At 42.0% G+C, this 25445-nt stretch overlaps 1 protein-coding gene across 3 annotated transcripts in view; it reads left to right on the forward strand.

Annotated features, from left to right (window-relative positions):
• Positions 1-25445, forward strand: part of DIS3L2 (DIS3 like 3'-5' exoribonuclease 2) — a 280283-nt gene that overhangs the window by 85656 nt on the left and 169182 nt on the right. For all 3 annotated transcript variants that reach the window (XM_077826263.1, XM_077826264.1, XM_077826265.1), the window contains 3 exons: positions 1664-1898; positions 22735-22841; positions 24056-24303. In XM_077826263.1, the coding sequence (XP_077682389.1) occupies positions 1664-1898; positions 22735-22841; positions 24056-24303 (590 nt within the window). The remainder of the gene's footprint in view (positions 1-1663; positions 1899-22734; positions 22842-24055; positions 24304-25445) is intronic.

Consider the following 25445-nt stretch of genomic DNA (forward strand, 5'->3'; position numbering starts at 1 on the left):
TGGATATAGAAGGATTTATAGTGTAGCACTCTGGAACATCACTTGTACTGTCTCAAGGGAAAAGAGCAATTCAGGTGGAGTTTGCATGCATTGAAGAAAATGAAGCTCTGGTGTGATTGAAATTTAAGAGCTGAACACATTCACATCTGACTGTGTTAGGGTCCAAATGTTACTGTTGACACTAGTTTTCTTTTTGGATAGCCACGCTGGCAGTCACTAGTGTGTGGAGCCCTGTCAGTTTGCTAATCTAATAGACTGTTCTTGCCCAGATCATTGTGTGTCAGTATTTTATATGCTGAATGTAGCCAGGTTTAATAATCAGTCACTTTTGTGCCTTCTGCCAGACTTCCCCCCCCCCTTTTTTTTTAAACAATGTAATGTTTAATTCAAAACCTGCTATGGAAACAAACTATATACATAAAAAAAAGCAAAGATGAAGATGAAAAGCACTGAGTCACGAAAGGTAACGAGAGTTCAGAATAATGTCATTTTAGTTTTTAAAAAATAATTTGAAATTAATCCCTTTTAAAATTGATTTTATTTTTATTACCTGTTATAAAAATATTACAAGGACATGGGCACTGCTTGAAAGTACTTCTATAGTATGTCTGAAATCCTGAAAAGCTTGCCTTCAGAACATTGGTTGATCTATTTGTTCTCCAGTCACTAAAACAGAAATCTCTGAAGCTTTTTTAGATGCCATTTTTCTTGTTTAATATTGTTGCCTTCAGCTGGCACCTGTTGAGGTCAGTTACAGTGGTTCCAAATGACAAGAATCTACCATATTTAGTGCAATGGACAAGCTTTTTGCTGTATGTCCAAGGGCTCCCATTGCCTGTCTACTGGTATTATGAAGTGCTCTCATGTTCTAGCTTGGCAATACAAAGAATTGTAAACCTCCAGGTGAGTGTTAATTGCATGGAGAAACTCCCAAGCAATATGAATACCAAAAAGAGAGAGGCAGAGGAAGTCTAACAAATATATTATAAAGCACTGAAGCGTAAACATGTAATTTGAAAGCACGGTTTCTTTGTAGAGATATATGTGAATTTTAGCTGGCCTTTCAGTTATTGCTGAGATGGAATATCCCAAATTACATTCTGCACAGAGAACGGGCAAGACATGACAGCTTGAGGCAACAAGAGGGCTTAGAACGGTAGCATGCAGAGTTCCAGTCTGATGGCTTCCATTCTGATCCCCAGAGTCACACATAGAACAGTTACTGGCTCTGCATTCTGCGAAAGAGTACACCATCCGGTCCTGTCAGCCTCTCTCACTTTATTGGTAGAGGTATTTTTGTTCATGGTTTAGTTTGCTATATTACCTGTGAAGTTTCCCCATATGCATCTGTCCCTCTGCTTTAGGATGAGTGCCTCTTACTGGGTATCTTCTGGATGTGGGAGGTAGGTATCAACTGTAGGAATGTTCAGTAGGTGTATTGCAAAAGCCACGTTATTCCCCAGAGTTTCCTCCCCTCTTTTACCAGAGAGGAACCTCTGTCCATAATGCAGTGTCTGCATCTGATTGCCTGACAATCTCACTGTGCCACTAGCCATCTATTATACATTCTTCCCCCGCCCCTAGGACACAGATGAGAAAGGAAGATAGTGTTTTTTCCAGCTCAATGATTTAGCATGCATCTTCTTCCCCCCTGCTTCTTCAGGTAATAAAGCCAGATGGCAGTGACAAAGAGACAGAAGCGATGCATGAATCAGATGTCCCTGAGGAGCTGTTGGGGACTTGCCTTCCTCGAGAGCCAGTGAAAGGAGATGCTGAGAGTCCGGATGTCATTATAGAGGCTCAGTTTGATGACAATGATGCAGAGAATGGACAAGAGAACTCACAGAATGTGCTGGCTGATGACATTAAGAAACTTTCTGTGGATACCAGTGAAAAGGGTGAGTGGGTCAGATTGCTGTCTTTAACTTTGATATCAGCGAACTTGAAGTTTTTTTTGTTTTTTTGTTTTTTTTTTTGCTGCTTTGCTACAAGCTTTAAGGTGCAACATGGAAGTTTAATGTGTCACCACTCCTGTGCTTGCCATGCTAAGCTCCCTAACTAGTCAATAGGTTCGGTTCTGAGTGGATATTGAAAGCTGGCTTTTATGCAGCCTCAACTGACTCAATGTAAATCTGTAGAACAAAAATCACCCCTTTATATTTGAGATTCCTGTGCTGCATGTGGCTGCAGTTCGCAATCTGACTCAAGATGTTGCTATAGCTTTTTCCTCCCATCCCAGGCAGGCTTTCTAATCTGTATTCCTCACATTGGGGTTAAGAATTAAATTCCTTTGGCTTTTTCTTGCATTGCACAGTTGAATGTTCTTTGTAACTCAGGTCTTTGAAAAATAAATTGATTTGTTTAAAAAAAAATTCAAGCAATCAATTATCCTTTTGAAGAGGAGTGGTCTTACTCTGAATCTGAATCCTTCCTGTGCCATCAGGAATGAAGTGATGTATGTATGTATGTATGGAATGAATGTAGCTCACGAAAGCTTAATGCTCAAATAAATTGGTTAGTCTCTAAGGTGCCACAAGTACTCCTTTTCTTTTTAGGAATGATTCAGTGGCTCAAACAAGGTTCCACCATTCCTGTCTGTTTGGGGCCACTATTTGGATGTCTTTCATTAAGTCCCATATGTTTTCCCTCTCTAAGCATGTTTGATGGAGGGATTCCTTCTGTTGGCCACTTTTTACATGTTCCTCCAGCTGCCCAACAGCATGCCTGCCATGGCAGATGCGCTGGCTTCATTCTTAACACACGTTCAAGATATTGCCATCATCTCTTTGGATAGTATTGGAGACAGGATTGTTGAGCTCTGACAGATCTCAGCAGTTGTCATAAATTAATTCAGTTTAATATTTACTACTTTCTTGAGGCATCAGGTGTCTGTCCATACTCTTGGTGGGTTTCCAGCTTTCACATCCGTATGTTAAAATATAAAAAAAAAATTGAGTTTAAGGTTTATGGCTTTGTCTTTAAGCCATACATTATTATTGACCAAATCTTGCTTAAACTGGTGACTGCAGCTGCTGCCTTGCCAGTTTGTGCCATTATTTCCTTCTGGACGTCCCCACTGGCTTGCATGTTACCACTAAGGTATGTGTATTGCCTCGCCTCTTGTATTCCTTTGCCTTCTAACTTAATGCTTGAGTTGGGGTTGCTCTGGTTCTCGTTAGATTTGTTTTTTCATAACTATTTACCCCATCTTTTTTGTGAAGCTGGACAATCTTTCATTTTTGCTTATGTTGGTTGACCGGTTGCTTGGAAGAGCTATCTCATCAGCAAAATCTAAATCTTCTAGTGATGGCAGAGGTGAGAGAGTGCCTTCTTGTTTGACAGCAATATCTATCAAAGCATTAGCTCAGGTCTGTGTTTACTTTCACTGTGGAAGCTGCATCTTGATATAAAGTCTTGATCTTGTTAATTATTATTGTTGACATACCATCACACTTCAAGATGCTGCGGCCTGGGCTAAGATGGAAGCTGTCATATGCCTTCGTAAAATCTATTGACATTTATGATGCGTGGATTTTTGCCACTCTGCACTTTCCTTAGTGGTTTTTCTTAGAGTGAAAATCTGGTTGACACATGATCTTACAGGTCAAAATCCAGTCTGCTCTTCCCTTAGCTTTGCCTCAGGCTGCTTCCTTTAACCTGCTTCAGAGATACTGCAGAGACCCTGCTTGTCACTGAAAGGAGTGCAACACCTTGCCAGTAATGGCAATTGCTAGGGTCACTTTTCTTGACTATCTGTTGTTCTGAAAGCTTTTCCTGGTCCCACGTTTTGTTGAAAAGTTTGGTGATTTTTATCAATGGTCTTATCATTACAAGCTTTCAACTTTTCCTGGTGACTTGGTCTTCACCTGCAGCTTTCCCAAGTTTTAAGGTTTTTATTGTACCTTCTTTGTTTGGGGTGTGATACATTAAGATGTCCAGCTCTGGTGTTTAATTTCTTTGTCAAAGTCAGTAGTTTCTTGTGGAGTTGGTTTGTTTAGCACTTCTTAAAAGTGCTCTGCCCATCACTCTGTTCTTTTTCTGCTGTTTCTGTCTTTACTTGTTTATCCTTAACAAGCCCTATGGCTAATCTAAACTTGCCAGTTAGAACCATGCTGAGTTGATAAAGTGTTTTACTGTTCCTCTTTCAGCAACCACTTCAGCTTCTTTGGTGATCTTATCCATATATTTCCTCTTGTCTCTTCTTGTGCTGCTTTTACTGTTTTATCCTTTGTTTTATATAGAATTTTTTTCTGCTGCTTTTTCTGAAGCTATTTTTGAGCAGTTGATGTTTGGTTTGGCTTGTTTCCTTTCTTTCATGCTGTTCCACGTATCCTCACTTATCCAGGATTTTGGTTCACATAGCCAGTTTCCAGACACAGTTATTGCTGCATCTCTGATAGTGTCGCAGAAAGGACTGTGACATGTCAATGCTGACTTGCTGGGACCAATTCTGTCCCCATAATGTGCACGTGCAGCTCAAATCATTTTTAAAAAGAACCCCATAGTCACATTTTGAAGGCAGAATTTGGCCTCAGATAATAGTACCACCAGGTTGGATCCTGATCCTCCAAACATGAGTAACTTCATTCATGCAAGTAGTTCCATTGGACTCAGTGGGGGTCTACTCACCTGAGTAAAGAGACTTGTGCCCATGTGTTTGGGGGATTGAACCCTTGCCCAGTTCAAGTGTCCCTCACTGTGTACAATGTAACTAGACTTCCTTTGAAAAAATTTGTGTGTTCATGCTGTCCATTGTGCATTTCATCCATGTGATAAAGATCTTTTATGCTAAGCTTTGTATCTTGGCTCTTCCCTGTATAAAATCCCTTCCCCTTGAAACAAATCACTATTGCAGCAACAGCACAGAAAGGCGCAAATAGGAGAAGGGAATGTGTAAGGGTGAAATTCATTGGGGTTGTACTAGTCCTATGCATAACATACTTAAGCCCAATTGTGAGGACTCAAGTGCTCACCGAGCTTTGCAGGGGCCTCTGCACAGATGTAAATATCACCCTTTGTGAGCAGTGGCAAGACTGGAATAAATGGTACATAACCGAGCAGTGCAATACTCGAACGGAAGCTTCTGATGGGCGTATTTATACAGCAAAGTCTCAAGGATTCATGCTAAGGAACGATACCTAAAGTCAAGCACTGGTAAAATGAGAACATCAAGAAACAGACAACCTATATTATAAACAAAACCCAAAAATCCATCTCCCAGAAAACAGAACCCCCACCCAATCTAACTTCACACAGTTCTCGTCCTAGGAAGAAGAGGATGAGAGTACAAATCACATGCAACAGATGTTAGTCGTGTTGCTTAATGCACTACTGGTAGGGACTCAGATACTATGGTGATGAGCATCAGAACATATATAGAATAGATTAAACCAGGCTGTATGATTGACTTCACTGCCTGATAAAGCTGATCAGAAACGGCTTAGTTTAGGCGTAAGTGCTGTAGTAAACAAGATTAGATACCTGTTGTACGTAGATTGTATCGAGTGGTGGTGAGAACAAAGGATCAACAACCTGTGCAAAGTCTGGAAAGTATCACTTATTGGTGGCTTCACTGTCCATGGTATCCAGTACATAGATAGATAGATAGATATATTTTAAATAGATCTACTTCTTAGTTGTTCCTTCAAAGGACCAACTCTCACAATCATGTATAGCAGAGGTCTGAGCAAGCACTTGCACTTCAGTCACCCTTCTCTGGATCATTTTCTTTCCCTAAAACAATCATTTCTCTCCCTTAGCTCAGTACGAGTATACATGGCAGTGATATCTGCATGTCATCCTCTTGTATTAGGCTACACCGGTTTCTTCCACCGCATGGCATTGAGATTGCTCACAGGGCTCACATGTTTTCATACCAGTCAGGCAATCTGTTCCTTCCTGCAACCTTAACTTTGTGTTAACTGGACAAATGATTTTCCCCTTTGAGCCACTGGCTACCTGTTTTCTTTACTACCTGTCAATCAAGGCAGCCTTTTTGGTAGCCATCATGTCAGGCAGAGGGACAGGGGAGATCCGGCCCTTCGTGGCAGGCCTCCTGTTCCTCCTCTACCCAGCAGTCTTTCACGAGGATAGAGGCCTCAGGCCGCACATGACGTTTCTGAGTAAGGTGGCTTCTGAGTTCCACATCAGTCTATTCACTTCCAGGTTTTCTTCCCTAAATTGTATTCCACCCTGGGTTAAATGAAACGTCACACACTGGATGTCATGAGGACCTATTTTATTTGGCTAGGACCCAGCCATCCAGGCATATACTAGACTCTTCATGGCGTTTGCTGAGAAGGTTAAAGGGCAAAGCCATATCCTTGAGAGGCGAAGTGAGTCTCAGACTATGTCAGGACATTGTGCTAAGAAAGGGCCACCTGGGCAGGTTAGGTTAGTCCACTGGGACTTGGATGGCTTCTCTGCCCTGCTTAGATAACTTGTAGCATCCCCATATCAGAGAGGGCACAGATGTAAAAGGAACTCTTGATTTCTGTGTTCCCATCTCCCAACTGAATGTATAAAGGGCGTGTATGATACAAATACTGTTACATTTTGGGAGCTCAGCTAGCCTCATTTTTTTCTCTTCATTTACTTGCCTCTTGGTATAAAGCTGTTAACAAGATTGCAGCATCTCCACCAGTTAATGTTGCAATTAAAAAAATTCATACTTTATATTTTTAGTATAAGTGTTTGCATTCAGTAAAACCTTGCAGATCTGCCCCAAACCAGGAAAAGCGTGACTGTGTACAGAACATTTATTTATTTTACAGTGTTATCGCCTCACTTATGTTCCTCTGTAATCTGAATTTCACATGAACTTGAGCCAGTCTTATCAGATACTGAAGCAGTTCTTCAGACGTGCTGATAAGGAAACATCAGCAGTGCAAGTAGTAGCAGTTTGGACTGTGAGAATGGCACGCACTCTCATAAAAGCTAGTAAAGCACTGTCACCTTGCCAAAACCCATCCTTGGCCAACAAATCTATTGTGGGTTCTTGAGCTCTGCTCCTAAGAGGTTTCACTGTATGCTGACCACATACACAGGTTATCCCAGGTCCACATGGATCGCTCACAAACATGTGACTCAATAAAATAATACCAGTGGCAGTGACTGTAGTTAGGGTTGTCCTCCTGATGCCTTCTTTCCACTTGCTTGAACTTTTCAAAAACTAAATTCATAAGCACAAACTTTTAGGGCTTGTTCTCTGCCTTAAGTTTGAGCAAAAAATTGTTCTGCTGTGTTTGAGGATATACTCTGCAAGTATGCTGAGCTCACTCAGCTAAATGTGTAATGAAAGATCTAGTCAAATACGTTGCCATGAATTGAAAAGGACAACTGGGCCTGGGTAAGAGCTGTAATGGCCTCACTTTGCAGGTAGCTGGAGCGGATGAGCTCACGCCTCTCCACCTAAATATTCAACATCAGTATAAAACCATTAGGACAGCTGGTAAGACAACCCCCATCTTTTAAGTCAAATGTAGTCAGTAAAGTCCCTAATAACTTTGGTAAGGCTTGTAATTATCCCATACAATTATCTGGGGCCAAATTGTCAACTATTGTTACCGTCTGTAGGCCACTGTTCTGGAATACTTGGGACCCACTTTCCCATTGATCTTTGTAGTGCAAGCTTTGTAGTGTTCGTTGTATATGTAACATTCCACGTTTTCAGTTTTTATTTGATTAAAAAAAAGGGGGTGAGTTTTCAGTGTTTATTTTCCAAACATTAAAACTGAGATAAAATGGGGGGTGGAGGGGAGGGAGAAAAACAAAAAATCTTTTGTAATATACACATTTTACTACAGTATATTTGAAACTTTTTTTTAAATGTACAAAGGTATATTTTTTCTCTCTCAGAGCTAGCAGTTTGTTCAGAAATCCGCTCACATAATTTTCTTCAAAGTATCTTCAAACTCACATTGAGCGTCTTGCTGTCTTGGAGGTAGTCCAGCTTTGAAAATCAGTGCTCTGCGTCTATAGATCCAGGGGATGCACTCAAAGCTCGCCATGCCACTTTGCTGAATTTGGAAGGTGTGTCTTGATGGCTGTTCCAAAAAGCCAGCACATCCAGTTTCACATAGTCAGGGCTAGGCAAGTTCATGTAAGTAGGAAATTCCCCTTTCAGATTTGAAATTTCATCTTTAGTGGCAAATGGTTGAAACACTTTGGCATAATGTCATAATCTGCTGCAAAATTCACCTTGAGGAAGGGGTGCAACACCTGGATGACATTCCAGAAAGAATCTTCAGCACCAAACACTTTGGGGTTCAGATTATGGACCATGGTCATCTCCTATTTCTCGCTGAGCATTGTGTTGAAGCTTTTGAACGCTTCTTTGGTTCTTGTATTCTGGGGTGGGAAGGATTTTTAGAAATGGATGGGTTTTCTCATTGTATATTTCTCCTGTAGCTTTTGTGCTCAGTTCAGCTGAGATTTGGTTGTCAGGATCTGGTAAATGTCTGTGTTGGCAAATGTGTTGGCAGTAGTCAGAGAAAACTCCAGCGTTTACTGTGTCACACAGTGATGCCAAGTTTTCAGCAGTGAACGCTACCTTGATGCATAGAATCTGGTGGGCATTTTGGTTATTTACCAGTCTCTTCAGAGTTTCTGCTTGAGAACCAGCAAACTCAAGATGATTTAGATTAAGATGAACTCAAGATCAAGATGATCTAGGAGACGCATTAGCGCAGTCCACACGTTATTTATAGGACAAGCAGTGAAATACAAACTCATCCACCAATGTGAAATGTTAGGGGAAGGTAACTGGCATCTGGCTCTGCACTCGTCTCGCACTGTGTAAAACAAAGCCTTCAGTTTGTTCACATGCTTGAAAATGACCCCGAATCCAATGATGCAAGATTTCACGTCTTTCATTTCTCGTGTAGCTGACAGTGCAACGTTAATCAGATGAGCAGGACAGGAAATATACGTAGCAGCTCCGGTTTCTAATTGAGTTTAATCTCCCATGCAAATTTAGGAAGCAGAATCTATGTTAGTTGTGGCCACATTTTCCCAGATTAGTTGGTACATCTCAAACATGTCCATTCTTGCTGCGTCAGCAGAGGGGATGAATGTCACATCGGCACAAAACTATGCGGGTTTATTTGCTTTGAAATAAAAAAAACAAAAACAAAAGGACAAGAATCGGAGGGTCCAAAGCATCAGGAGACTCATCAAAAATCAGACCAGATGCCACATTTCCATCAATTCGTTCCATCAGTTTAGATACTAAAGCATCATTTTCTTTCAGATACTTATGAGTGAGGTTGTCTGCATTAGGAAGGGTTTTTCCAGCTAGACTGCACAAAGTCACCAATAGGCCCCTCTGCTATTAACAGTGGTTGTCCAGCGAAACAAAGAGTGCACGCAAAAATTCATTGATACAATCGTACTGTGTCCTCTCTTTCATTAAAGCCCTGGTGAAAGCTCCAGATATTGACGGTCCCAAAACTCATTTTCTTCTTTAAGCTTCTTGTGTTGCTTGCTTTTGACAAGCTTCTTTAGTCTGTCAGTGTGAGCACTGACCTCAGTACTGCAGTGCTTGCAGTGGAATGTTTCCTCTTCGCTCCCATCTTCACTTTTCTTGAAAATTTCTAAGCACTGTTTTTCTTCTTGGTACTCAGGCATAGATTTGCAGTTTTGCTCCATGTTTATTTTTTTACCTTACCTATCTGTAAACCCCAAGGAACTTGTCTAGGTTCCTGGGGCTCTGTGTGCTGGTAGTTCAGGGAGAGGCACACTGTTCCTGGTTGGAAGGGGGAGCCAAGGGCAGACTCAGAGTCTGCTGGCCAACCAAGAGGGGGAGTGTCAGGGTTTCTCCCCCCCCCCCCCGGAACCCGAGGGTACAGATGTGGGGACCCACATGAAAGAACCCCTAAGCTTATTTCTACCAGCTTAGGTTAAAACTTCCCCAAGGCACAAATTCTTTGCCCTTGAATGGTATGCTGCCACCACCAAGTGATTTAATAAAGAATCAGGGAAAGGACCACTTGGAGTTCCTATTCCTCCAAAATATCCCCCGAAGCCCTTACACCCCCTTCCTGGGGAGGCTTGAGAATAATATCCTAACCAATTGTTTACAAAGTGATCACAGACCCAACCCCCTGGGTCTTAGGACAATAGAGAAATCAGTCAGGTTCTTAAAAGAAGGATTTTATTTTAAAAAAAAGGTAAAAATCAGCTCTGTAAAATCAGGATGGAAAATAAATTTACAGGATAACAAAAGATTCAAAGACACAGCAGAACTTTTCAAAGTTGCAAAAAACAGGACTAAACCTCCCTCCAGCAAAGGAAAAATTCACAAGCAGAACAAAAGATAATCTAACACGCCTTGCCTGGCTTTTACTTACAATTCGTAATATAAGAGACTTTTAGGATGGTTTATAGGAGAAGGAGTTTTCTGATCTGACGCTTCTCTGCTTCCCAAGAGAACACACCAAAACAAAGCCTTCCCCCCACAAGATTTGAAAGTATCTTCTTTCCCCATTGGTCCTTTTGGTCAGGTGCCAACCAGGTTATTTGAGCTTCTTAACCCCTTACAGGTAAGGAGGAATTCTAGGCTACCCTTAGCTGTATGGTTATGACAGGGAGAGAGACTATTTAGAGCAGGGGTGGCCAACCTGTGGCTTCAGAGCCACACGCGGCTCTTCAGAAGTTAATACGCGGCTCCTTGTCTAGACACCGACCCTGGGGCTGGAGCTGCAGGCGCCAACTTCCCAGGGTGCCGGGGGGTGCTGACTGCTCAACCCCCGGCTCTGCCACAGGCCCTGCCTCTACCCCACCCCATCCTCTGAGCCTGCCATGCCCTCGCTCCTCCCCACAGAGTCTCCTGCATGCCACGGAACAGCTGATTGGGAGGTGCAGGGAGGGAGGTGGAGGCGCTGATTGGGGGGGGCTGCCCTGGGCGGGAGATGCTGGGAGCGGGGGCGGGGGGGAGCTGATGCGGGGCTGTTGATGTATTACGGTGGCTCTTTGGCAGTGTACATTGATAAATTCTGGCTCCTTCTCAGGCTCAGGTTGGCCAGCCCTGATTTAGAGCAACAAGAGCCCTGTTGGTTTCGGGAAAGATTGCAGGTATGCCTGCAGAGTGAGAAAGGGGCAGAGTGAAATGATTGATAAGAGAAAGCCTGGGAAGAAGAGTTAGCCTGACCAATAGGGAGTGAGATGCCCTCTCTTGGGAGCCCTGGTAGGAGGAGTGGGGTGAGAAGCCATTTTGGGGTTAGTCTGGAGCCAGCCATGGAAAGGGCAGGACTGGCTGTGTGGGGATCTAGAAAAACTCAGACTCATCCATCCAAACCCTCAAGGAGATTGGCACTAAAGGAGGTATCCGGATGGATAGGGGGCATTAGATATCTATCTGTGGAGGACTGATTGTTTAAAATTCAGTGCCACACTAAATGGACACAAAGAAATAGGTGGGCAGCTTCGTCTTGTGAGCCTATCATAGTGCGATATTAATGTTGTTTGATTTTTCTGACCTCCACTGTGTGTGTGTTCTTCGGTTTACATGGTGGAACTGCTTCAATCTCAGAGTTGCAGGGCACAACAATTGTGTAAAGCTTTAGTGCTTAACAAAAATAAGTACCCGGAGAAATACTGAGTGGATTGATAAACGGGTATTACATCAGTAAAAACTGAACTCCTTTAATAAAAAATCCCTGGTAATTTATCCATGAAAAATCAGTAAAAACTGATGCGGAAGACTATGTATATGCTATATATCCCCATGGTAAATACTATAAGAGAGAATATCTTTTTCTCAATAATGCCAAATTGATGATTGTTGAGCTGTATAATCAGAGCTTCAAAAATTTGTCAGATCCTAGTAGCCAGGGAGAAAACTGCATTTGTACTCCAGAATTTAAGCTATCAAGATGCTATTTTTTTAAAAGGGCTATTTTCAAAGGCACAGAAGGCAGGTGGGTACCTAACAGCCTTTAGTGCCTTCAAAAATCTCCTAAACCTGTATCCCTTATGTTTGCAAAGAAACCTGCTGAGGGTGGTGTCTGCCATTGGTTTTCTGAGTGAGTCGATCTTCTGCAAACAAGTGCCACCACTTCTCTCCCCCCACTCCGAGATCAGGCCTCTGGGGAAAGGAGAGAGTAATGGGAGTCTAAACAAGATGCTGCTCCTGGACCCTACTCTGCGGCACGCCATCTGCTAATAGGTGTGTGGTGAATTTGAAGCTCTCCAACTCCCTTGGCTGCTGGAAGGAATAATTCTCTGTGTTCTGCCTTCCTACCCAGATGCTCCTGGTTGCCTCAAGTGGTCATAAGGGGTCTCCACTAATTGCTTCTTCCCCAGCCTCCAGTTTTTGGGGTGTCTCCAGTGAACAGCTTTAGTTCCTACCTCTGCTGCTGCTCATAGCTTTTCCAGGCTGCAACAGAGTGATATCTGTTTTATTCTTGACAGTTTCACTGTCAGGATCATGACTGGGACATGGGCAGTAGGGCCTAATGGTAACACCCATAGGGGTGGCCAAGCCTGGAGATTAGAACGGGAGCCACACTGGAGTCAAGAATCAGGACCACAGGATGCCCTGGGGCATAGTGGAGAGCAAGCTGAGGAGTCAAAGGTAAGGAACAGAAGCCAAAAGCCGGGGCCAATCGGTGATCTGGAGCTGTAGCAAGGAAGTGGAATCGGAGGTCAGAGCCAGGGATCAGAAGCTGAATGCCAGAGCTTCTGGGTGTGCCGGAGACATGGTTGGGAAGTGGAACCAAAGGTCAGAGCCAGGGGTGTCAAGGATCGATAAGGGACGGAACTGAAGCCAGGTATAAGAGCAGGCTGGGCAGGGGTAGGGGCAGGCACAGGAAGCAGGATCAAGCGTGGCTGCAGGATCAAGCGTGGCTGCAGGCTTGGAACACGCTGAGCAACCAGCGACCTCTGGCTGCTGCTGAGTCAAGTAGCAGCTAGCTCCGCCCCTCCACCAGTCAGGAAGTGTAATCAATCAGGCAGCCGCTGTCAGGATCAGCTGTGACCATTGCATTGCTAGAAGACTGACCCTGCTGCAGCTGGCTCCCTGGCCTTCATTGTCACTCACAGGCTTTCCATTAGGAGGGGTGAAACTGATGAGACTCTCAGGTCAGTTTTCATTCTGCTGCACCTAGGAAAAGCTCTGAGCAGCTGCAGGTAAACTGGAGTTGTTTGTCTGTAGTCTCAACACAGCACTGTGTTGGTTTACCCTAGTCTCATGTTTGGAAGGTTAAGTTTCTAGCCCTTATGATGGGTTATATTTTTTAAAGAGCTGAGATCTTTCCAAAGTTAAGGGCACCCATCTAGCAAAATCTTCCTATTAGTTTTGGACGAATGGGTTTTTTGAATTCTGTCAATTGAACCTTATTTAGTCTCCATTGTTGAGTTATTTTAAACTTTTGATTGCGTAAGTGAGGTCTGCAATAGAGATCAATGTTGTGGTGCTCGAGACAGGTAACTTCTTATTCTGTTCTCATAGAATATCAGGGTTGGAAAGGACCTCAGGAGATCATGTAGTCCAACCCCCTGCTCAAAGCAGGGCCAATCCCCAACTAAATCATCCCAGCCAGGGCTTTGTCAAGCCTGACCTTAAAAATATCTAAGGATGGAGATTCCACCACCTCCCTAGGTAACGCATTCCAGTGTTTCACCACCCTCCTAGTGAAAAAGTTTTTCCTAATATCCAACCTAAACCTCCCCCACTGCAACTTGAGACCATTACTCCTTGTTCTGTCATCAGCTACCACCGAGAACAGTCTAGATCCATCCTCTTTGGAACCCCCTTTCAGGTGGTTGAAAGCAGCTATCAAATCCCCCCTCATTCTTCTCTTCTGCAGACTAAACAATCCCAGTTCCCTCAGCCTCTTCTCATAAGTCATGTGTTCCAGTCCCCTAATCATTTTTGTTGCCCTCCGCTGGACTCTTTCCAATTTTTCCACATCCTTGTAGTGTGGAGCCCAAAATTGGACACAGTACTCCAGATGAGGCCTCACCAATGTCGAATAGAGGGGAACGATCACGTCCCTCGATCTGCTGGCAATGCCCCTACCTATACATCCCAAAATGCCATTGGCCTTCTTGGCAACACACTGATAACTCATATCCAGCTTCTCGTCCACTGTAACCCCTAGGTCCTTTTCTGCAGAACTGCTGCTGAGCCATTTGGTCCCTAGTCTGTAGCGGTGCATGGGATTCTTCCTTCCTAAGTGCAGGACTCTGCACTTGTCCTTGTTGAACCTCATCAGATTTCTTTTGGCCCAATCCTCTAATTTGTCTAGGTCCCTCTGTATCCTATCCCTACCCTCCAGCATATCTACCCCTCCTCCCAGTTTAGTGTCATCTGCAAACTTGCTGAGGGTGCAATCCATACCATCCTCCAGATCATTTATGAAGATATTGAACAAAACCGGCCCGAGGACCGACCCTTGGGGCGCTCCATTTGATAACAGCTGCCAACTAGACATGGAGCCATTGATCACTACCCGTTGAGCCCGACAATCTAGACAACTTTCTATCCACCTTATAGTCCATTCATCCAACCCATACTTCTTTAACTTGCTGGCACGTCAGTCTTCATGACCCCACAATGACCTCTTATGTGAGGCAAAAATTACTCATGCAGTTAGGTAACTGGAATTAGATAGATTCCACATATTGCCATTTGTTACTGAAGAGCCTAATTAATCTGTGCTTTTCCCTTGGGTTACGAGTCCCGGCTGAGCAGGCTAAAAGGCATGATTTTCACAATGGATGGTAGGCATGGGAGGTAGCAGAATCTGGTTATTATTAACAACAATTTCCCTAGGTGAATCAGATAAAAATTCATTCAGCTAAGCTAATCAAATACTATACTTCTCATTTAGTAGCTAAATCATTTCTTCTTAGGGGAAAAAATGACACAAACACTTTAAGAAAAATAATATACATACCCTAAAAAAGGAAATGAAACAAGCATGTTAAATATTTAATGAAACACAGTTATGAAAACATTTCCTAAACTATTTCTTAATTTAACGAATCTGATGTTCATGAGAGGTGCAACATTGATAGCTCAGGAGAATGAAGTCCTCCATTACTGGCAGTAGCACTGTGCGAGTCCTGACCCTGTTTTGGAGTGATCAGCTTTAGGGGCTGTCAAAAGTAGTGCAGTCTCAGAGCCAATTCAGGGATTTGCTGCTCTGCTAAGACTGCCAGCAGATGGCCCAGCTACGGTGGCTTTGTGATGTGGACTTCTGTCCAGAAAGAGTTAGCCTGAAATCCTCTGAGCTCATCTTACACAGATCACCAAACAGTATTTAGACTGTAACAGTTTTGTTCACTGTGGACCTAGGCTGAAACTGATGCCCTGGTTCTTTTATCCCTGTACTCAGTCCACGGAGATACCTAGACACACATTTTGACAGTGTTGAGTTCAGTCTTTGTCCACAATGAAATGTTCCATGTAGAGCAATGTGAGGTTCCTAGTGAAATGCTCTGTAGGATAATCTGAAACTAAGATAAGCTTTCTCATCATCTTGAGCTTTTGTTTTTCTAGTCCCACCCCCCCCTTTGTTTCCCCCATCCCCAAACAAAATCCATTGATAAAGGGTTATATACTATCATCTATCCATATGTACACAGTTCCCATCGCAGTCAGGGAGAGTTTCTCTGTGAATAGAGGTCAGAGATTGCCAGTCTCTCATAAGAGGTTAGAATTCTGTCCATTTTAAAACACACAACTGTTTGACAGGTACTCAAGAAAATACTCTGGACACAACTGGTCCAGTGAATTGATGCTGGCTGTCTCCTCTTCCATTTCTGAGCAAGCAAAGAGCTGTCTTCTCTACACCTGACCTCTGCCAGTATCCTAGAAACTTCTCAGTCAGGCTTTAGGCAGGAATATAGCACAGAGAGAGGCATGGTACACAGCTTTCTCCTAGCCATGGACAGTGGGTAAGCAGCCATACTCATTCTGGCTGAGACTCTGGAAGCAGAGTAGGGGATTTAGTCATGATTCCCTTTAATTTAAATTGAAATCCCATACTCAGCTTTGAAAATCTAAACCTTTGTCTCTCTCCACAGTATTTGTCACCGCCTATCAGACCTATACTTGGAAGGAAACCTGTAGTATACACCTTTTGCCATTGCTTTTTGCTCTGCTTTTTTGTAGATATTAGGTATTGATTGATATATCCCTGCTGCCTATAAAGACTGTTGCCTCTGGATCTTCAACAGTCTTCTTCCTAACCTTGCAAGTTTCTAACTTCAAACGTTTTTGGTACAGTTGGCCATATGGGTGTAGCACATTCAGGAATTAGCAATGAATGGTTATCGCAGGGTGAGATTGCTCAAGTGTAAACTTAAAGGAAACACCATGAAGGAAGTTGCTGGTGCTTTTAAAGTGTATACAATAGCTATTATGAAATGTCTTGGGAATACTGTCTGGCTTGAAACTGCCCTGCTATTTAAATACACGGATCTATTAAATACACGGAGCTATCTCAGTACATTACATGCATGGAGAAGAGGGCATGTTCACACAGTGACCATTAGTTCTGATGTAGGACACTATGTGCTATATCCATTATTAAAAATGTCAAAACAACTAACTGATGGTCTAGTCAAAGTGAGATAAATATGTTCCTTAATTCAGAAATAATCTTGTATTGTACTGATGGAGTACAAAGCATGTGTCTAGTGCTTACTCAGATGCTTTTTCTTGTGTGTTGCTTTCCGAAGTAGGATGTTTTTGTGGCTTATTGAAAAGTAGAATAAAATCTAGTCTGGGGCAGTACCATCTGACTCGCTCAGCGTAGCATTGGACTTTCACCACTGTAGCGGGAAAGGTTAAGTGCTGTTTTCAGATGTGTACACAGCTCCCATTCGCTCTAGCAGGATCTGCACATGCATTTCTGAGAAGCCGTGGCTCTAGGTGTGGGTATCGAGTCCTGCCTTGCAGAAGGCATGTTGCCATTTAAATTCTTATTTTTTTGTGGTGGTGGGCCGTAAGTATGCGCCTTTTAAAAATCTTCATTATTACCCCCCAAATCAGGATCTGATGAGCAATTTGACCCTTATGTTGTACTGGATAGCAGGGTGGATAAAAACAGATGATTTTGGGTGTGGGGGGAAATCAAGAAAATTGATTTAAAAAAAAAAATTAAATCTGACTTTTAAATTTTGTTTACATTGTTTTTTTCTTTTTAAAAATAAACCTGTTTAAAATGAAATCTGAATTGAATACAAAATTTGTAAAGGCCTAAAGTTCTTATAGTCTCTTAAAATTGTTTAAATAAAACATAAATATGCCGAATCCATGAGCTTCTCAAAAACGTTGACTTAAAGGCTGCTTTTCTGTGTAAACTTTGTAAAGAAAGAATCAGGGGGAAAACGTCTAACTTTGCAGGTCAAGCTTTATACATCTGGCACAACAGGTGTGTACTGTATTAAAGGCTTGGTTTTTTTTAATAAAAACAATTTTTATGTATGCTGTTTTGTGTGTTTAATTAAATTCCAATTATCAGCCTAATGAAGCTTGACACAAATCATGAGCAAAAAGTTAATTATCTAGTGAATAAACAAGATATCATTCACCATTTTCTAACATACTAAAAATGTACAGTTAATAAGAATCTGAAACTATTGAGAGATAATTGCTTAAATCAATGTATATAGTACACCCTCCTCGGTAGCAAAAAGATGTACCAAATCTTGTGTAAAGGCTCTATTCAGTTGTAAGTTAACATGTTTCAATGGTCATATCAACCAATGAGAATGCACCTTTCTTTAGAAAATAACAGTAATAATGAATAATGAAGTACAAATGGAGAAGTTGATTAAAATTGATGATTGAAATCGCCTTATCCGCGCTGCTGTATAGAAGTGCAAGTTGCGGGTTACTTGATGTTTCCAGTATCCCAGAGAAGGCCATAACAATGCCAGTTACAGAATCCAAATATCCTACCTTTTAGTCCCCGATATTAACTATTAAATCATGCCGCTGCTCCTTCTGATTGTCCATTAAAAATGAATCATTGTTCTAGTTTGTGTTATCCAAGTGCATAATTGCCATTCTCTACATAGTTGTGTAGTTTTTATGGAATTTTCTTATTTACAGTACATGGCTCTTTATATTGGTATAGATAAAATCTTTGAAAAACACTTCCTTGTTGAGAGTGGTGCACCATCTCTGAGATTAAATCTACTAACCACCAATGTATTCTTGTTGAAGTCACTTTGCTGATGTTCTGGTACAGAAACATCAAGTACCTAAAGCTGCCCAATTAAACAAACACCAGAGAAGTGAAAAGTCTATTACTTCATTAACAAACAGCAAACTTTTCCTGCTACTGAGTCACGTGTACCAACCAATCTGTGTAGTATAAGGAGCACCTGGATCTGAAGTGCAGGTTCTGTGTTTGGACTTGGATCGATGCCAGTAGTGTGTCTTCAGTCGGGAAAGTCAAGTCCACGTGGAATGAGCTAAGTCGTTTTATTTAAGATTTTTCTAGCTGAAATAGTAAGCATTCAGTAATTGTTTCTTCTTTCCATCCTGTAAGGGAGAATTTTTTTCCCCAGTCAGTTGTTTTTGAGATTTGAAACTCTGATGTATTTTCATTTGCAAGTGGATATTGCATCTTTAATTGCGTTCCTTCTGGAAGGAATTGCAGATTTCCATAGTGACCAGTGCGTACCTGGAGAAAGTAATTTTGGATCTGTCACCACTAATAAGGATTTTAGTCTGATGGCTGTAGGGCCGCTTTAGCCACCTGTTAGTGTCATAGTAATCTGATTGTACTAGGACATTTTGTGGGGTTGTTTTTAATATGTGAGACCATGAATAGTTGCCAGATACATCTGACTACATATGAGAACTGTTCAAACTGATCTTTTAGAGAGGGATGCAAATGCTACAAGTGCTGAATCTAATTTGCTGGTAATGACATAACTAATTTGAGAGGTACCTTGAAGTTAGTGCATAATTGTTTAAGTAAAGCTATGACCATTTTGGTTTGTCAGATAATTGCTGAAAGGAAAACAAGGAGTTTATAACAGAGTTACACTGGGTTCTTGCTGCTGAATTTTTTTTCACTGTAAGATAAGCTTATGAAGTATTGCCCAAGCTAACATAGTAAATCTTCCTCAGAAAACGTGACATTTCAGAGGGTGGAAATATTAAATAGCCATTGGATAACCACTATAGTAAAGGGGTCAGAATAATTCAGTTTTGGTTTGTCATAAGGCAGAGAACTTCTTCCCATCCCCGCTCCTTTGCTCAAAAGCCACCTTCTTTCAGATCTTCTCTTTCCTTTGAGAATGGCCTCTGTAGTTCCCCCACGTGTTTGGGTGCTCACCTCTGCTCCAACTCTGGCCCCTGTAGAACAGCATTTTCCAGTAGGGCCAAATGAACACCGCCTGGTGCCGATGGAGCCAAAAGGGGCTTTCAGAACAGACTGAGGTGCCGGTTCAGATGTCTATGACAAAGTTGTCTACAGCAGAACTTCTGTGCCAGGCCTTCCTTTGATTCTGGTACCTCTAGCCCCTTGTTTCTTCTCTCCTTTCTTCAGCCACAGAGGAATCTTTTTAGTGCAGAAGCCTGGGATCTGCCAGCTCAGCCAGGTGGGATTTCAGATCTCTGAAATCCACTCTGCCTCAAAGGATAATACTGCTTCATCCAAAGTGGCTAGAGGTTTGCCACTCTGGCCATCTCCTTGGGGCACCTTTGTGCATGTGTCTTTGTTACTGTTGTCCTTTAGTCCCTTTGGTGCAATCCTTTTGGCAGTAGCCTTCTTCTGCCTCACATTGGCCAGCTCCTGCTAGGAGGTTCACTTAGAAAAGACTGCATCTTTTTGCTCATTTTATCCAAGAGCCCCAGGGCACCATGTTCTCATCTCATCCCATCTCCTGTTTGAGAAGCATCATGCTCACTAGAAAGTATGCCTTTCAGATACAGACACTGATAAGGAACATGTATGGGAACAAGCAGATTCAGAATTGACTTCCTTGACTTCTCTTGAAGATTTGGTCACAGGCTCCAATCTCTTTGCTGAATCTCTGGCTGATGGGCTCAGGATTTTCTGGTGAGTATGGCCAAGGCATTGAAACATGGAGATAGCATTCTGCCTCAAGGACACTGGTTTTCAAGGGCCTCTGATTGTCTCTGCCTGTGACTGACAGGGTAGATTCTACCAGGTGTCACAGTGAGAATTCGTGCTCCCAGTAGGCAGTTCTGTGCTGCATGGTTCTATGCTCGGCGTGCACGTATCCCATGTGTTCACGTGCACAGGCCATGTCTTCTGAGAACAGGTTACTGGTTTTACTTGTTCCTTTTTGTCCAAGTGGTAGGCAAATCTGTCTGTTGGAACAGCTGATAAATGTGAGTGACTTTGTTGAGAAATGGGAATCTGAAGGTAAGGTGTAAAAGAGACAATTTCACAAAGCTTTACCCCCATCCAAGAAAATATTTCTAGAACATTGTTCCTGGAAATTTTCATCGTAGTTGTCCTTGCATGTATCTCGTTCTTTCCTACTGCATGTTGACTGCAGCATCCCCATTGTGTCACACTGAAAAATAAGTTTTGTCTTCCTTGCTGTCGCTCTAATCGCTCGTCCAGCCTGCAGACTCGTTACAGTAAATCCCTATGCTTCTTGTTAGGCATGCTTTAATATAGTCTTTGGAAAAATACCAAGCTAGTTCACCTCCATAATCTGCTAGTGTTTCTTAATTTTTGGTTGTCGCATCCTGTGCATTAGGAACTGTCTTTTTGATAGCAACATTATAAACTCAGTACCATTAACTAATTGTTAGGATGTGTTGTTTGTATGTACAGGCCTTATCTTCTTTAAGATTATCTCAGGCATGTAGAATATTCTTAAAAATTCACGTTTAAAAACAGCTTTACTTGCGTTCAGCTTTTCAAAATTGTTGCCTGATACGATCTCTGTTTCGCAGAAATGTTAAATGTTGCCTTGCTGTATCCTCCCTGTTGCTTAGGATCATAACCAGAGTATTCTCCTATTTTAAAATAGTTTATTAGCCAAGCAGTTTTTTCAAACTTGTTTGTCATCATGACATCCATTGTGATTTACCCTTCACCGAATACTATTGATGGGTCAATTCAAGGTCAGATGATCTGGGAGGAAAATGGGATTACATTTTTAAAAAGGAGAGGGATTTTTTTTTACCCCTTTCCCCTTCTTCCTTTCACACACTCTTCATAAAAATTCCTCTTTGCTCAAACTCTTCTTAAAAATTCACCTTTGGGCAGAGCATAAGCCTGAAGAACTTCATCCCAAAAGGCAGATTTGGGGAAAAGTTATGAAAATGGGTGTATCGATATAGGGATAGCAGTTGCTGTGAAATGACTGCTAGTATAATCTCGCCTAACGGCAAAATGTTCCAGGTATGGAAGTTTGCCCATCTGTGAAGGTACCCTCTTGATGGCACTGCACAGCAGTTGCCTACGGAACTGCCTGTAAATATAAGGGCGTTCTTCTGTGTTCCACATTAGCTCTGAGTTCTGAGGAATATTTCAGTCACATGGAGCTGACTGACTTCTCTGCAATCCTGGCAGCTGCAGCCATTCCCAGACTGAGACAGCTCACCATTCATCCATCATGTCACCAGCAAGTTCCATTGATGGGAGTCTTGTTGGACAGATGGGCGTCTTTTGTGGGCCTGTATCTCTGCTTTAAAAACTCTGTCCTGGAGTCTTTCTGGTGTGCATATGAGCATTTTTGGCATCCTGCAGAACTTTATATCTTTCTCTTGTTCCTTTTAAGAAAAGACCATTGACAGTTACTTTCCCTTAAACTCGCAGCCAGGGGGCTGGTCCTTTTTGGAAAACAATATTCTCCAGAACAATCCGGATCCTATGTTAAGTGAACATGTCATAGATAGATGGAGTTTCAACACCAGGGAGAAAATGACGAGTTTCACCTCCCCTAGTTATACAGTAAAGGTTGTGTTTCTGTTTCCATTCTAAAGGCACTTTCAAAAGGATAAAACCTATAACTTGCCATTCGAGAGCCCACCCTCAAACTTCTCTTACCAAATGAAAGATTGCGTTAGCAGTTTGTAAATACCAAACGCACTAACACGTGCCTCTTACCTGTGTTGGATACTTGCATGGTTTGAAACTCAAAACTAAATTTGGTTGGCAGTTGGCTTAAACATTCCTGGTATCTGGTGAAGGAAATTAACAGGAAGAAAAAACGTGACTATTGGTCATATGAAGCGATTACTTTTCTTGAGGCTTTTTAATACCCCTGGTCCATGGCCGAAGAGTGTCAACTAGTGAGATGTGGTTTCAATTTCTAGGATAAATATGTATTTTATAACCTTGCATAAGGTTTTTCAAAGGAAATTAAATATTAAATGGATGTAAGTACTTAAAGGACTATTTGTATAATGTTAAGTTAATGACACCAACTAAGAAAAGCCAGGAAATTCAAGCAGGTTTTTTTAAATTTAATAAATAGAATGTGTCTTCCACTGTTTTGTTTATTATGGCTGGTATAGCTGTACTTGTAAAATTTGGGTTTATTTTGACTTTGTTTTGCGGATGTCCACAATAAGTGAACATATATCTGTTCTTCATTTTGGCCTGGAGAAATATTAAATGACATTTATTGCTGGGATATTTTGACATTCAGTCAAGTTTGTTCCCTTCATTTAAAACTTGTACTTGAAGTTTGGATTAGAATTGACAGCAAAAGACTAAAGCAAACTGATGATGGAAGATGTACTAAAGTAACCTTTCTCTCTCGCTTTGTTTGATATAGTGAGGGACGCAGAGAGGGGTTGTGCACTAGGTGCAAAGCAAGAAGATGTCTCCAAGGAGAACAATCCAAGGCTTCTTCCGGAGAAGTTTCTTCAGAGGACAGCAAAGGTAGCGTCTCATTGGAATAACGATCTATCTTTCACGTCAGAAGGGCTTGAACAGCATTATGCTCTGAACTAGCCCTGCCTTTGGCCTCCCTGCAATCTTCTGCTAGTGTTCGTTGAATCCAGTTCCCCTGTGTAGGAATATTTTCTTCACAGTCTGATAAAAGCTTGAGTACTGTGCCATTTTTGCCAATTACCCTGGTTTAAAATGCATTTGTTTGTTATACAAAATTACTTAGCAAGATTCAAAAAGGGATTGGACGTTTATATGGATGTCAAGAATAGTGAAAGCTCCCATAATTAATTATAATGGTTTTGGAAGGGATATTAAACTTCACGTTTAAGGTGCTCTCTAACTATTAAGAGATAATCTGCCCTCACAGAGATCTCATCTTATCACACACCTGCCGCAGGGGTGTCAGAAACATCTGGGTCTGGCTACTGCCAGAGACAGGAAGCTGGACTAGATTGTCCTCTGATCTCAGCCAGTATGGTGATTCCTACGTTCCAGATTTCACTGAGAAGTGAATCTTCAGCCCTTCTAAAAGGATTGCTCTGAATAAACCCAGACAATTAGCGATAATATTTCGGCTTGTATCCAGTGATTTATATGGGCCTACAAAAAATATACCCAGTATGAATACATCTGTGGAAAGTGACATTTAATGGAATGCAATTTATTATTTTTTTTTAAAGCCGTTTTGTATAAAGCCCTAACTCTGGAGAAGCACAGGGAAAAAATGTCTGCCAAACTCCCCGCAGTGTGCCCTTTCCTCTCCTGTAGTTAGCATTGGATCCACAGAGGCATCGTTTTTGGACTGGTCTTTCTGCACTGATTGTTGAGCAGTGAGTATACAAGGGGAAGATTTTACAGAAGTGACTTGTACATTGTGGTAATGTACTGCTGCTTGTCTGGTTTTATTCTGTAATTAAGAAAAGTGCCATAAAGAGCTAACACTTGGGAGATGCACAGTTCCACCATCTCCGTGAGCAAGATGGCACACTTTGTTTGGTGCAGGAAATCACTTTGTAAATAGGCACTGTTTAAAAAAAAAAAAAAAAAAAAAAAGTGGGGGAGGGGCAGGGAAATGTTTTGTGTCTTCTGAATTTCCAAGATGTTCTGCTATGCCTTTGTGCTCTCCTTTCACCATTATTCTGTTACAGGACATGAAAGTTTCTCTGACGGTGATAACTGTAGAAATCCTGTGATTGTTCTAGGTGGTCTGTATCTTAGAGAAGAAGCATTCCAGAGCAGCTACGGGCTTCATCAAACTGCTGGCAGACAAGAGCAGTGAACTCTTCAAGAAGTGTGCCATGTTCTCACCTGTGGACCACCGAGTGCCTAGAGCCTATGTGTCTTTGGCAGACTGCCCTCCAGACTTTGTGAGCAGGCCTGAGGACTACTCCAGTACGCTCTTCATCTGTCGTATTGTGGATTGGAGGGAAGACAGCAACTTTGCAATAGGGTACGTGGTTACTAGCAGATCTGGAGGAAAAGGAGGTTTCTCTTCTGGACCCCTAATTTGATTTTAGTTGGATATTGCTACAAGCGCATTAGAGACACAAGACAAATATCTTGCTGCTATTACTCTACAGAGAGTAGATAGGGTAGCTGCATGCTGGTTAAACATTATGGCTCTTGACTATATAAACTGCTGGCTTCCTCTGGTGCTGCCAGATAAGTAACTAATCTCTGCAATGTGCTAGGGCCCTCATAGTGCAAGTATATAATACAGGTTATCTGTCTCAAGGAGCTTGCATTCTGAGCAGTGGAACTAACTGTAGGTAAGCAGAGAAATTGACTGGCTTAACCGTTACGCTAGCAGGCTTTCCATGCTATATGGTCCTTTTCCCCTCCCCACTTTTCATCCGAAGAGTTCAGTCTGCATCTTCATTTTATTCCTGCTTCTCGTTATCGTGAAGGATGCTCTGTTCAGCAGTGCAGGGGGAATTCTTGAGGCTCAGTTAATGTTTTCTTTCGTTGGGTGATCAGTGCTTCTCTTATCTGTCCTTTTGATGTGCAGTATTGTGCATCCTGATTTGGCTACTTCAGTAGTTTCCAAGATGTAAAGGGTGTTGTCAGGAAACCGAACTGAAGAAACTTTCCATGATTGTCTTGGTACACAGTGGTTTCCTCTGGGACTCCGCTATGACTTCAGTAAGAGCCCTGGGGAGCTGGTCATGTAAAATGTTGATGATTGATTTCAACTTTAACAAAATACATTTGTTTAAACACTGAAATAGAATGAAACCTGTGAGAGGCCCCCAAAGGGCCTGGTAGTTTTCTGGCTTTTACTAAAGGTGGCTGCATAACACTGCCAAATTAATAGAGAGGGACTGTGGAGAGGGCTCAGATTTTATTTTTGGTTAGAATAGGTCTTCGTGGTTAGCAGGTGACAACAACTCATCATGTACTTGACTTTATGCACTTTCCTGATGTACCTGTTAAGCCAGGGGACAAAGTTAAGAGCCTATGTTCTGTTCTTAACTCCAGCCTGGGCTTTGTTGTCTCAAGGAATATCACTTTCTCTCTCTTGTATCTGTTTCTCTATTGGTAACAAGGGGATAGCCATCTTTTTGTAAAATGTTTTGAGATCTTTGAATGAAG

The sequence above is a fragment of the Eretmochelys imbricata genome, chromosome 9 (genome assembly GCF_965152235.1).
Source record: "Eretmochelys imbricata isolate rEreImb1 chromosome 9, rEreImb1.hap1, whole genome shotgun sequence".
NCBI lineage: Eukaryota > Metazoa > Chordata > Testudines > Cheloniidae > Eretmochelys > Eretmochelys imbricata.